At 47.2% G+C, this 14,265-nt stretch overlaps 1 protein-coding gene across 5 annotated transcripts; it reads right to left on the bottom strand.

Moving 5' to 3' along the window:
* Positions 1-3,717: 3,717 nt before the first annotated feature.
* LOC122366887 lies at positions 3,718-13,378 on the bottom strand. Of its 5 annotated transcripts, none has more exons than XM_043339537.1 (5): positions 13,360-13,378; positions 5,325-5,584; positions 4,932-5,149; positions 4,146-4,343; positions 3,718-3,968 (listed from the first exon to the last, which is right to left on the bottom strand). In XM_043339537.1, the coding sequence occupies exons 2-5, from the start codon at positions 5,582-5,584 to the stop codon at positions 3,865-3,867; spliced, it is 780 nt and encodes a 259-aa protein (XP_043195472.1). In that variant the 5' UTR covers positions 13,360-13,378; the 3' UTR covers positions 3,718-3,864. The 5 variants fall into 5 exon arrangements, with proteins under 5 accessions (XP_043195472.1, XP_043195475.1, XP_043195473.1 ...); XM_043339540.1 differs by lacking the exon at positions 13,360-13,378 and adding an exon at positions 13,235-13,261; XM_043339538.1 differs by lacking the exon at positions 13,360-13,378 and adding an exon at positions 13,239-13,258.
* Between the last annotated feature and the right edge of the window lie 887 nt (positions 13,379-14,265).

Genomic DNA, 14,265 nt, shown 5'->3' on the forward strand with positions numbered 1-14,265 from the left:
TCACAACTCAGCCTATCCTACCGGACTGCCGTGGGCTCCTCTCTTACCGCGCGGCGAAGACGGTGAATATCGTGCGCTGGTAGTATTACATACAGCTCGCATCCCAAATAAATAGTTACTGCCGGCGAAGGCCCAACCATTCACCGTACTATGGTGCAGGTCCGGTGACTTTCCCGCCGCCCGTGTCACCGCGACCAACGGCGGCGACAGTGCCGTCACCGGTCCCCTCGAGACCCGGCGATACCGTCTGTATTTGTTTGTTTGTTTGTTTTGTTGGGTTAGGCTCTTTCGGTCCGACAAGACCATTTCAGAGCCGGAAGGATGATAGGAATTAGGGGGTGACATTGGTCTGGGCAGGCACCCTAATGGGTCGCCGGGGCTGAGCCCGTCCAGAGGACAGGCCACCCATCCCCAAAGTACTCACTGCACCCGGCTACGGGGTGCGCTCCCTCGGGAGCCGCGGTACCGCTCCAAGGGAGCAGCCCGCATGAGATAAAGTTGCCTGTCCAGCCCGGAGGGGGTTTCGGCGTGGAGGAGAAGGATTTCAGTATCCTGAGGATGGAAGCACGGAACGGGTGCCGTCTGTACCGGAACAGCGCACTATCTGTACCCGAACAGGTGCGTCTATGTAGGTGGAATAGGCATACTACCAAACTGAACTGCCGCATGCGAGAGACGGCTACAGTCAACCAGGACTCGTGAGTCTGCGGTGTTTTAATACAGGATCACATGCAAGAGCCCGGTCACCGGCACAGATTGACTGTCAACCAGTCCGTGATATGACCCCTGCTGTAGCTAGCTCACGTTCGGGCCCTGCTCGGCGCACTTGCCGAGGCCAATGACGAGACCGACTTTTACGTCGGTCCTTCTCCGCCGCGCCAACCGAGTTAATAAAATACCTTTCACCATTGCTTTCATACATAATCCAGAATCCTATTATTTGACTCATGTGCTGTACACACTTTGCCTCTGTTGCCGCTCAGCCGTTTCAAGCGTCACAGGCACTAAATGAAGAGCTCTTTGCTAACTGACGGTGAACTGGGCTGGTGCGCGATAGGCACTGGTGTACGCAATGCACTTTAGTTTTTAGGGTATTTCTATTACTTTGCTCAAAAGCAATGGCCATTTGTGACCCAGACAAACATACAGTGATCATAGAACAGGAGACATGAGAACAGCACGAAAACATAGCGTAGGAGAAAAGTGCATAGATGCGGTTTGATGCTGTTAATGATAATGATACATATATGGGCATTCAAAGTCCATTCAAGCCTTCCAACGCATGTAACGCTCTCCTATACACACCAAGGTATAAGATAGGTTTCGATCTGCCCCAGACAGAACAGGGCCTAGGCCGAGAGCCGAGAGCAAAACTAGGGCAAAATAGGCACATGTGTAGCTAAAACTCCACACTCCCTGTGTGTTTTGTTATTTTATACTATGAAGTATGTCAAAGGAACCTCTGTCATTTGAAGTTGTTAAACTAGACGTCTGAAACAAATTATTATGGGCAATTAAGGAAAACAAACGCTATTGAGTGAGTAAGATCAGCATCAGACACCACAAACTGTGTTAAAACGTCATGCCGACGCTAGCGCCACCTACAATTCTAGATGTCGCTAGTAGGTTATCCCATAGGAGCCCGTGTTACGGCGAGATGGTCTCAAAGAAGTGGGCGCGGACCAGAGAATACTGACCGCAGGACACCGATTTTGTGTTTTTCTTACTTACAAATATATAGCGCCACTTTATCTGACAGTTTCCTCTCAATCTGGAATAAAAACCCTCAAATCGATACACTCTAGTGTTTAGAATGACTTTCTTCCAAAAGAAACGGTTTTGAATTTTCACCCTTTGACTTACAATGGGGAGGTCGGAAAATTGACCTGACCTTAGGTCACCGATATAAAAATTCCGAGATATAAATTTTGTACACACTGTTGCTCTGGTCAATCGCTGAAAGTTTGAAAGCGATAAGCGATCGGTCAATCGGTGTAGCTATGGCATACATTGAAACATTTTATGACTTGCGGTCACTTGAAGTGGCCTGGTGATCTGACCTCGAATGGCCTTGGTCTGAAAGTCTTTACTTGCTTCGCTTTGTTAAAACTTCCATTTCCATGTATGTCAGTAGTTACCCATTTATCCACCAACGGAATTCGCGCACGTCACCTGCAGTCTGCTTAATGTATTTTCCTTTTCAGAAACCGCTAAATACATCGTGGATCAGGGCTGCACAGGCTATAGCATGTCCCTAGATAGCGCGTTTTAACCCAAGGGCTATCGGTGACGACACCCCCCTACCTCCACCCCAGTAGGGCATGGAAATCCAGGACCCCAGCCGGGCGCCCTGGTGGGGGGGGGGCTATTTTTTGCCCCCTCCCCTCCAGACTTTTCGAGTGGGCGTGCAGCAAGACTTAAAGGTATATTGTCAGCTAAAATACAAAATTTGATATTTGGTAGAATCAGCACTCCCCTTTACGAAACTGAAATCAGATTTTCGAAATTCGGTTTGAGTCACGAGTAATTTAATGTTGAAATTGGGATTTCACGTACTTTTTGTACTATTTTTATGTTAAAACCCACCAGATTCCTCAACTATCACTATATTTGAATCGCGTGAAATCGGAGCTTCTCTACGAAACTTCAAATCAAAAGTTAATTTACGATTTTGCCGAATATCAACAAAATAATACATTAGTACCATTCACTCAACGTTGACGCCGGAATTCCCGGCTTTGGACCCGGCGAATCGATACGCCGCAAAAGTAGGTAAACAAAGCCGGGTTGACGAGATTCAACGTTCGGGTATGGTACGAAGGTATTTGGTTGTGTGTTGGCATCATTCTTTTGCCTTTTTCTTTAAATGTGGAACGGGCGTGAGGCTTATATTGAAAAACTAAAGTTGTAGCTTGCCTTCGGAAATTGCGTGATAGGTAGATGTATGAAGTGCGCCATTCAAGGTGACAATTTCGCCGTCGGCCATCATGAAAATAGTGATGAAGGCTTTTCGCACGTACTACATATTTTAGACTCGCAAGCGACTTTGGAGTCATTTATCGAAAGATCGTGTTTGAAGAATCCGGTAAGTCTGAAACCTGCACAGAACGACTTCTAAAATTCGAATTGTGCAATATTATAAAAATGAAAAAGGTGATAGTTTCCCTTTAATTTATTTTTGCACAGTCGCTATGGAGTTTTTGAACATTGTGTATGTACTATGTATGTACGGGTAATATAGCCCGATTCGTAAGTCATCACGCTATACCGGCAATTGTAATTCTGGGAAAGCCGTGGGAGACAATTAGCTCGTGCTGTTGCTGCTCACCCCATAGTGCCAGCCCTGTGACGGTGCGGGTCGCCAGTACAGCCACCTGGTCCAGGAGTGTGTCCGTGCCTTGCTGGATAACAACATCCAGTCCAGACGTCGGCCACTGCGACACCCTTAACGGTCCCCGAGTCTCTCCCGACCCTGTGGAGAAGAACATTATCCCCCATCATCAACACTTTGAAGATGCACATAATATTAATCACATACCAACCGTAACACCGTTGTCACTATGAGGCAATTCATCTTTTTATAAGAAGCCTACATCATTTACGACAGCGAAACTCACAAAACGAAAACTTAAAAGGATTTATGCTGACGCAAAAGCGCAAGTAACTCGCGCGTTCCACGTCCAACACACCAGGACACAGTCCCTCTCACCAGTGACGTCCAGTCTCTTCAGCGACTTAGGCAGCAGCCGCAGCCACTTGCCGGTGCTGTTCACGGGTGGGCTCACATCGAGCTGCTCCAGAGCCTTCAGCGGCTCCAGCAGCGCCTCCAGCTGCCAGTCGCTGACACCGGCCGGCAGCGTCAGCTCACGCAGACTGGAGGCGTTGGCACGCGCCAGCCGCCGCAGGGCGGAGACCCGCAGAGCTGAAGCCGCACAGGTCCGCCTTCTCCAGAGCGTGGCAGGTGGACGCTGGAATACAGAATCGGTCAGTGAAGAAACCGAATGTTGCTGATTATGATGAACGTGCCACATGACTTTCAAACTCCCCGTAGTGATGACATTGTCAGAACGATGTATGACAATTACGGCGGCAAAAAAGCGTACTATGTCGTGTGTACTGTGTAATGCGTTTCACACAGGACTCACCGACCAGTCGGAGGTCGGTGTCTGTCTCTTCAGTCGGCGCCTGCAGTTCAGTCATCTTCGGCTGGTCCTGCACCTTCAATACGAGCTCCAGGCTCGTGGCCGGCGCCGGGACCTTTCCATCGCGGGTTTGCTGATCGGTTAGCTCCCGCCGACAGTCGCTGACGATATCGTCGACTGCGGACCGCCACCGACGGCAGACTGTCGGCACCGACGGAGCAAAATCAAACGGCTGGCATGTCAGCGGTGAGCTTCGGAGTCAAATCGCGTACAGGGAGCGTTTCTAACTCTACCAAGAAGGTGATAATCATCTCAGGGTGGCCGTTCGCGTCTAGAGCAGCCCTTTACCTACGTCTACGTGCAAATTTCCAGCCAGACTTCCTCAGTACTGTCCCTAAAGTTGGAGAGCGCTGGACTCTCGGTAGTGAGAGCTCGGGTAAGAGTCGCTCCGGCACTCGATATTTGAGACTCCTGACGGGGATGGTCTGCGGTTGGTAGGAGCAGCCGCAGCCAGTTGAAGTCAGTTGAGTGAGACAGGCCGTGTCCGGCTTTGAAGGGCACGTTAAACTTTGACATCTAAATTCTCCTGTTACCCGGAATTGCGCAATCGGACGGTAGGCCGTAGGGTCGGGGTCTCATTCATTCGGTCGGGGTCTGTCCATTCAAACATTCGAGTTAAATTTATATAAAAAAGTACTGACCTGTCTCTGTTAGCTAAGGAAAAGCATCACATCGACTGGTGCATAGGTAATAGTGAAGTAGGACCTCGGCAGTCGCCGGGACACTCACCCCGCCTGGCTCGGAACATCTCCCTGCAGTCCATCTTGCTCAGCACCATCTTCAACAGCTCGGTGTCCAGGTGGTAGATGTTAGGCACAGGCGTCTTCAAGCTACCGCCTGCTGGCGGCGCCTCCTCCGCAGATGGGGTTATGACGTCACAGTCGCTGATGACGTCACCCTTGTCACAAGTGTCGTCCTTCAGTGGCGCCAGCTCCTCCTCGCCGTCACTGTGGCGAGATGACGCCAGCGTGACGTGGTGTGACGTAATCAGAGGTCAGTCATTAGGAGGTTAGTTCCAGACGTATTCACTTCCGACACAGCACCGTACCATCGACCGAATTAAGCCCATCCAGTATTCTTTAGCCCCCCCCCCGTGCCATCCCTGCTGCCTCTCGGTCTCACCCCTGTGAGCGGTCGGAGGGCGCCGACCGTCGGCGGACCTCCTGGCGCAACTCCTTCACAGCCACCTGGCGAGCGGTGCGTTCTTCGACCAGCGCCCGTCGCAGGCGCGCCACCTCCAGGTGCAGCTCAGCCTTCTCCTCCCTCACTTTCGCCATATCCTGTTGAAGATCATCCATTTCCCCTTCCAGTCCATTCACTTTTTCACGCAAAGAGTTCATTTCTTTACGCAGGGAATCCATTTCTTCAGGAGCCAGTTCCATCTGAAAGGGGCAAAGGCTGTTGTTATAGTTATCTCAAACGACTTGATAAATGTACCTACTACCTAACTAGCAGACAGATAATTCCAGAATTGATCATTATTATCTTTGTTCTGATAATACCAAGAAGAAAATGTCAGGATTGACAAAACCAATGAAGAACACTAACATGCAATGTCAGATCTAATCATATCCTTCATGTCATGACAAACCAAGTAGGTACACCTTGTTCAATCCGAATCAACATCTGGCCAGTTGGTTTCGGCAGATCTGCATTTGGCAGCCAAAGTGTGCTTTCGACAAACCACGCCCTTACCTCAGCATAGTGAATACCTGTGACTTGGGGCATTGAATATCAACAACGAGCGTAATTTCAACGCTGGTCAGTGAATTCTGACATCAGCAATGGGTCGGTTAGAAGTTGGCGCAGACCCGCGCCGGGCCGGGAGGGGGGGTGTCTGAACCCCCCCTTCTAACTCAGCTCCTGGGCCACGTAGCGACACGCGGTAAGCGGCAATCGAAACAACGCCCAAAATAAGGACGAAAACACTTCGGTCATTTTTTGGATCAGGTCAAAGGTCAGGTCACCAAAGGTAAAATGTTGACTATTTCAACATTTTGGAAACTGCCGACGGCTATCTCGGGAACCGATAGAGCTACAGCGTCGCGGAAAAGCGCATTCGATAGCCCTCTTACAGACCTTTCTGAGTAATGCTCTCAGATTTGTCAACGGTTTAGCCTCCAGAGGGCAAAAAACTCCAAAAACAGCCGTTTTTACGAAAAGCGTTTTTTTTCGGCAATAACTTTTGACTCAAACGAGCCATGACATTACTTTTGCCAGCATCGTGTTCCTCTCGTCGAGACGCGTCGAATGAACTATAATTTGACCTTGAAAGGTCAACTTGAAAATTTGACCTCAGGTCAAGGTCATGACCTGACCGGAAAAGGTCATGTTGCAATCAGTCGATCCACAACGTCGAGCCGAACACATCTAAGGCGTTTTCAGCGCTCTCGCACGCCTCTACCAGAAGTTATTAGCGAAAAACTGTTAGATTCTGTTCGTGACCTGAGATGACCTCGGGGACATAACGAGAGGTCACAATTGCCATTTTCCGGTTCAGTGTGTCAATCTTACCTACATCTCGATGTTTGCGAGTGTCTAGCATAGCGTTCGTGCAAAACAGACGCCTTTCAATTTTCTCCCATTGAGTTATAATGGAGACTGTAGAGGCCGCAAAATTGACCTGACCTTGGGTCACCGATACCAAAATTCCGAGATATACACTTTATAGATAATGTTGCTCTAATCAATCGCTGAAAGTTTCAAGGCAATCGATCAATCGGTGTAGCTATGACGAGCATTCTTATTTTTTCTGAGGTGAGGTCACTTGGCGTGACCTGGTGACCTGACCTAAGGCGACCTGGGTCTGAAATTTTCACAACATGTGCGGAAAAGATGCACCAACAGTGGAGCACCGCCGTTTTTGAGATATCTGCGAAAAACCGCAGGTGTGTGTGTGGGGGGGGGGGGTGTTCAAACACACACACCCCGGCCCGGCGCGGGTTAAGTGGCCAAAATCCGTTGAGTTTAAATTACGTGGTAATGACGACGTAATTTTGGTGGTGCCCTATCTCCAGTTTTTTTTTATTTTTAGTCAGTATCCTACTCAAAACCAAATTTGCAAATTGTAAGCAAGTAGGTAGAGTACCTAGATATGAATAATGTATATACAGGGTTACTTTTACAGGAAAAGTCGAGAGGGGGAATAAAATTCGGGGAGGTCATGACCCCCGTCCCCCGCCGGTTTCTACGCCGACGCCTGTGCCGATATGCCAGTGAGTGCAGTGGCGGATCCAGGGGGGGTCAAATATGGGTCATGACCCCCCCCCCCCTCCGGAGTCCGGGGGCACCAAAGGCCTGCCAGGGGCACCACAGGCTTGTCAGGGGCACCACAGGCCTGTCAGGAGCACCGTCGGCCTAGCAAGAGCACCACAGGTCTGACAGGGGCACCACTGACCTGCCAGGAGCACCACCAACCTCGCAGGGGCACCACGGGCCTGTCGGGGCACTTCAAGCTTGTCAGGGCACCACAGTCCTGTCTGGGCCCAGGGGCACCAGCGGCCTAGCAGCGGCACCACAGGCCCGCCAGGGGCACTACAGGCCTAGCAGGGGCACCCGGGCCTGTCAGGGGCCCACAGGCTTGTCAGGCAGGGGCACCACAGCCCTGTAAGGAGCACTATCGGCCTAGCAAGAGCACCACAGGTCTCCCAGGGGCACCACAGACCTGCCAGGGGTACCAGAGGCCTGCCAGGGGCACTACCGGCCTCGCAGGGGTAGTTTGGGCCTGTCAGGGGAACCACGGTTCTTTCAGGGGCATTTCAGGCTTGTCAGGGGCACCACAGTCCTGTCAGGAACACCATCGGCTTCGCAAGAGCCCCACAGACATGCCAGGGCCAGGGGCATCACAGACCTGCCAGGGGCACCACCTGCCTCGCAGGGGCACTACCGGCCTCGCAGGGGCACCACCGGCCTCGCATGGGCACATATTGGGCCTGTCAGGGGCACCATGGGCCTGTCAGGGACACCACGGGCCTGTCAGGGACACTTCAGGCTTGTCAGGGGCACCATGTTTCTTCCAGCGGCACCACGAACCTGCCAGGGGCATGCCTGCGGCCTAGCAGTGGAACCTCAGGTCCAAAAAATGAAATTAGGGCACCACCAAAATTAAGTGGCCGAAATACGTTGAGCTGAATCCACTTCGAATCATGACCCTCCCCTTAGAGTTTTGCTGGATCCGCCCCTCACCCCTGAGTGAGTGCGAAAAGACAAGACAAGAGACGGTCCCACCGACCATCCGATCGGTATCGGGTCAAATCTGGAGTTCCGGATATTTTAAGTTCCGCCCGGGCGGTGCCACTGCCCACAATCATTGATAATATCTTAGCGCCAGCAACGTTAATTGATGACTAGAATCTGAATAACGATGACAAGAGAATCTGAATAGCGAATTAATTGAAAATGGGCTCACAAATAATTTTGAAAGGGGGAAATTCCCCCTTCCCTCCCTAGCCATTATGACACAATTTGAAAGGGGGAGCGGAATTTTCGAAGGGGGGAAATTCCCTCTTTCCCCCCCTTTAAAAGTAACCCTGTATATATAGGCTTACATTTAACCATGTAGCAAAAAAATGCTCATTTTGTAGCAAATTACTCAAAATGGGGCAATTGCCGTACTTTTGTAGCAGAACTCACTACTTCCATAGCATTTTGTATATCACAATTCATAATCTTAAGTATTTTTTTGGTGAGATTGTGGCTTTTTGTCATCAATCTACAGCAAAAAAAAAAACTCAGTTTGTGGTAAAGACACCTTCTGATACAACTATAACTAGAAGAATTATGAATGTTTCCCAGCCTAGTAGAATTGATACAAACCACAACTAAAAAAGTACGAAGTTATGCCCGGTTACATAAAATTTTTGTCAAGGCTATAGCTCATTTCTTCTGTGATAATTTTGATGCAGTTCTTTTAGTATATTTAGGTGAGTTCATTTTGTAAATTGCAAAGCATCATCGGCATGTTTTGCAACATCAGGGAACAGACAGAGCTAGCCCTCGCCCGCACATGGGGGGGGGGGTTGCCGCCACCCCCCCCCCCCCCCCCCAGGTAGTCTTTCTGCTCTGCACTCAACACATTTTTAGAGCTAGAAGGCTGATTTTTCGTATAGCTGCTCCTCAATCCTTTTTTGATGTCCACTGAAAATTTCAAGTTTCTATGATTTTTGGTTTCGGAGATATGACCTTGTTTTTCAGGTCATGTCATGACCCAAATGGCCAATTCTCAACATCTTGCGTTGGCTATGGGCCTTGTGAGCTTTTGACACCTTGATTTCGGCCTTTTTTGCCAGTCTTACCTCCCACCTATCATAGAACATGTTCGACGATGTACAGATGTCCAAGTCAAGGTCAAGGTCAACCTAGGTCATCGAAGATAATTGCATTTTAGGCAAGCTGAATTTACTTTTTGGTAAGTTTTTGACTGCATTTTTGGTAAAAGCTTCTCAGATCATGATTTCATGTAATATGGACACATAAACAATCGGTGCACACATCAGTATACACACAGACACACACAGACATACAAACACATATCATTGACATTGACCTAACTTGACCTGAAATGACCTCAGCAGCAAAAACCTGGTCGGGTAATGTGACAAAGGTGACAAAGAGGTTCTAGCTGGCTTGGCACCAGAAAACGGTATCGTCATCGGTATATGATAAGCAACGCGCTTGATATCCAACGGTGACCCAAAACAGCAACATTTTTTTAGTTTGACCTGACCTGGACTGGAAGGTCAATGACTGACCTGAGAAGGTAAAACTGGGTATCATTGGATTCGTCTCTTCCCAAAGAATCTTTTTGGTCCTTACCGCTAAGCTCTATCTCCAACACGAACGAAATGGCGCGGGGGTGGCAGCCACCCCCCCCCCCCCCATGTGCGTTCTAGGATGGGAAAATGGCATGTGCGGGCGAGGGCTAGAGGATTGTAGCTTGTAACTATCCCTATGTAAACCCAGCTGTTGCTGTTACCATAAAATGGGTTGTTAAGGGACAGCGGGGTGCTACCTAAGGGACAGTTGCGTCATGCGTGGGAAAAACTTTGAGTCATGTTAACCCTCGCCCTGGCAGGGCATTTTTCATAACACGGCCTGGCAGGGGGGGGGGGTCGATGCGACCCCCCCCCTCGCGATTGGCTCCTATGGCACCTAGAAACACCAAATTTGGTAGGTAGGTGGGCCCCCTGGAGTTCTCGCCCCTGTGCAAATTTGGTTGCTCTAGGTCAATATTTAGGGGGGTTTTGGAGGGTATAAATGTAAAAATTTCGCTAAAAACAGGTCAAAAGTTTTTCGCTTATAACTTTTGATCTAATTAAGATAGAGCAAAAAGAAAAGCACCAGTGAGCTCAGCACGTCAAGGCGCATCGAATGATATACTTTTTAGCTTGCTTAAGTGTACTTAAAGTTTTTCTTAAATTTTAAGTAAACTTAAATTAATAAATTAAGTTAAAGTTAACCAAATTGCATCATATCGCATATCATTCGATTCGGCTGATCACCAGGAACACAATGATACCATTTTTTAAGCTCTAGCGTCATTATGTGCCAAGTTATTGGCAAAAACGTCATTTGACCTCAGTTGACCTCATTTGACCTGACCCATGGATAAGTACACCAAACAAAGAAGCACCAAGTGACCTGCTGTTAAGTACTGTGGTTTCAAAGCACAAAAGTGATAGAATGAAGTGGATATCTTCAGTATTTTCCGAATTTAGTATTTTCCCATAGGCTCAACATTACGACGTAATGACCTCTAACTGACCTCAGGTCAGTGACCTCAAAAAACCCGAACTATATGTTATACAACTCGGTGAACTTAGCACATCCTGAAAGTTTGAAGGAAATCAGTGCAAAACTGTGAGTTGGACAGGTGCAAAAAGAAAATTGAAATTTGACCATGACCTTGTACCGGTTTTTCTGACCTGGTGACCTGACCCAAGGTCACCCGGACCTGAAATTTTCAGGTCATATGTAAAAAGGCTGCCCCATAGGCTGTGCCAAATTTGGCGGCGCTGCGCGCCGCCGTTTTTACGCTATCTTCGAAAAACCTTAGGGGGGGGTCGCATCGACCCCCCCCTGCCAGGGCGAGGGTTAAGTTCCTTATTTGTGAAGGTTAAATAAAAACTTGAGTGTGGTAGTTGCCACTGTTTTGTTCTTGACTATAGGAAAAAATGGCATGGTTTTTCATGCAAATGATTTGGTTCAAAAATGGTTTTGAAAATCATGCTACACTTTCACCAAATTGAAACATCTCCAAAACTCTGTGTGTAGGTACCACAGAAACTAGTAGGTGTACAGGGAAAATGAATGCATAGGTGTATTGTCACATGTATTGCACATGTTTCCTGAAAAACCTATACAAATCCACCCATTCATTCATCATCCTCTTCCTCTTTTCCAGATGCATGCATATTTTGAGGTGGGAGTGGGGTGCTAAGGGACAGAAAAGAAAAAATAAAAATAATATCTTAATATAGTTTCATAAAGTTTTCTTTCAGTAGGCATGGAAATCACCAAATTCCACATACAATGTTGGCAAATTCATGCTTTTATCTCTTAACATCTCATCTCAAGTGGTATATAATAAAACACATTAAAACTCCCTAAACACTGTTTTACAATGATGGGTCAATGGAGACTGATGTAGATAATGTGATCTGTCATCATAAAAATGTCAAAACAAAGAGGGCAGCATAATGACAAGTAACTAGCTTCAACGTGGGTTTTTGTTCATGACAGCAGACAGAAGGGTACTTTTTTGTTCCATTTACCTTATAATTATCACATTTTCCAGAAGCATAAACTGCATTACATGTAATTGGCTAAAAAGGCCATTACCTAGTGGTGAATAAGCCTGACTTGTTTCGTGACAGAATATGCCTAACATTTCAATTAACAAAATGTGTGCCCTTTCACACCCCAATGTGGGCATTTGATGACCATTTCTTGGAATAATATAGGTGTCCCTTAACACCCCACATTGGGGTGCTAAGGGACAGTGAAGAAAAATAATAAAAAATAATATGCAGGCATGTATTTTTAAAATTTGAATGTAACAGGCATGTAAAGCACCACATTCCACATAAAATTCTGATAATTTGATGCTATGCTTGAGCTTCTATCTCCAACTCTTCTTAAGTTATATAACAAAACACCTCAAAACTGTCCCTTAACACCGCATTTTACGGTACTTAATAGATATTAGAAACTGGCAAACCCAAGAACCCATGCCTGATGCCACCCAAGCCACTGACGCTTGGATAGCTGCCTTAATTTAACTGCAGTTACTATACATTTTGCAGCATTTGGATTGCTATAAACAGTTTCTCAATCTGAAGTTTCACCAATGGCTCTGTAGCGATCCGATGGTTGGGGGACAAAGGCCGTTTGAAGTTTATTCTTTCCATGCAGCACCCATAGGCAATGTTAAAATGTAAAATATTGGGGGACACTGACACACCACTCAGTCGTCCCGGTGGCGGAGCCCTTGCGTTTCACCCAGAGTATAAAGAAGTTTCACCTAGGCCCTGTTTCACCTGTGATAGCAGCACGCCATGCTCTTTAGTCTTTGGTTCTTTTAAAAACAACATATTCAAAAAATATATTTTAATAATAAATATACTATCCTGACTGCATCAAGTCTTACTTTTAGGCTAAAAACGTCACTTAATGTTGCGGCAATTGTGCGCCAGAACTACAAGTTACGTCAACAATATGGCGTCATGACATGTCAGCTTGTGAACATTGATCATGTTAGCAGCGTTAGCAGCGTGCCAGCAGCAGCGTGGTGCAGCACGGTGAAACAGGGCACTAGATTCAAAAGCCACTTTGAGGTATTTTGCTAGAGATCAAGATTGAGATAGTGAAGTTGCTACAGTACCTAACTGAACTCAACTGCTACAAACTGAGAATTTTTTGCTACAGAAGTGCACAAAAAAAGGAACAAGAAAGTATTATACCCCGTATATATATTGTGGACACTGCAACGTGTTTCAGGTCTGAAACAATTCAAAATTTTGCCTTGCACACACCTACTACAGGCTACAAAAACAGCGCCTACAACAAATTCAAATTGGCGGCTGCCTTTCCGAGGATGAATTTCCGATGGTGTTCATCGCCTTTTCAGTTGCTAGGCAACTTGTAGTTGAAATCAAACCAATGCGGTTTTGTGGCACGTTGCCTGGCAATCTGCTGCAAGACAGGCCCATTTTTGGGGGACATCCAACCCAGGATACCTATAAAAAACAGGCAGATCCGATGTTTGAAAGTAAAGCCCCAGTCACAAATTTGACGCACCTGTGACATTTCCTGACACCCACGTGACTATTGTATTAACTTTTGTGTTTTGCGATGTTTTGACCTTATTTAGAGTACTGAAAGCTCAAAATGTATGATTAATGTTGTTTAAAGCAGCATTTTAATAATTATGTTTGTAAATTATCGATAAGCTGCTTATAGCAGGTCACGTGATTGCTACCAGATAATGTGCTCAGAAAGCATCTTTTCAACTTCGATTTTGAACAATTTTAACCTCCTTTGAGGCCAAATGATGGACGGTTTGAGGCACACGATGAATTGCTGAATCTATTGATGCCAAAATTTGTTCGTTTTTTGCATTTTTAGACTAGTATATCCTGGCTCAAACTTTGATCAATTTGTGTGTAAACCCTATGGTGAAGGGAAAACTTCACGCCCAGCAGGCGTCATTACAGTGCTACCAAATCGTGTTTGGTGGGGGTCGATCCAACCAACACTATTCGACCGCCACCCTTGCAGCCATTCTATAACTCAGGAACTGCGGGACCGATCGGAACGAACGAAACACAATTCGAATCAGGAGGTACGATTCTATCAGCCGTTTCGAAGCTCGTGACCCCAGATGACCTTGGTGACCTCAAGAGATCAACTCGGCATTGACGCCTATTGCAGCCATTCTATAACTCAGGAACTACAGAGCCGATTGCGACGAAAACACCACCAGTCGAATCAGCGTATGCAATTTCATCAGCCGTTACGAATATGGTGACCTCATGCTCTTGACCCGAGCAGACGCGTCACGTCT

Source organism: Amphibalanus amphitrite, unplaced genomic scaffold (assembly GCF_019059575.1).
Source record: "Amphibalanus amphitrite isolate SeventyFive unplaced genomic scaffold, NRLGWU_Aamphi_draft 000837F_arrow, whole genome shotgun sequence".
Taxonomy (NCBI): Eukaryota; Metazoa; Arthropoda; class Thecostraca; order Balanomorpha; family Balanidae; genus Amphibalanus; species Amphibalanus amphitrite.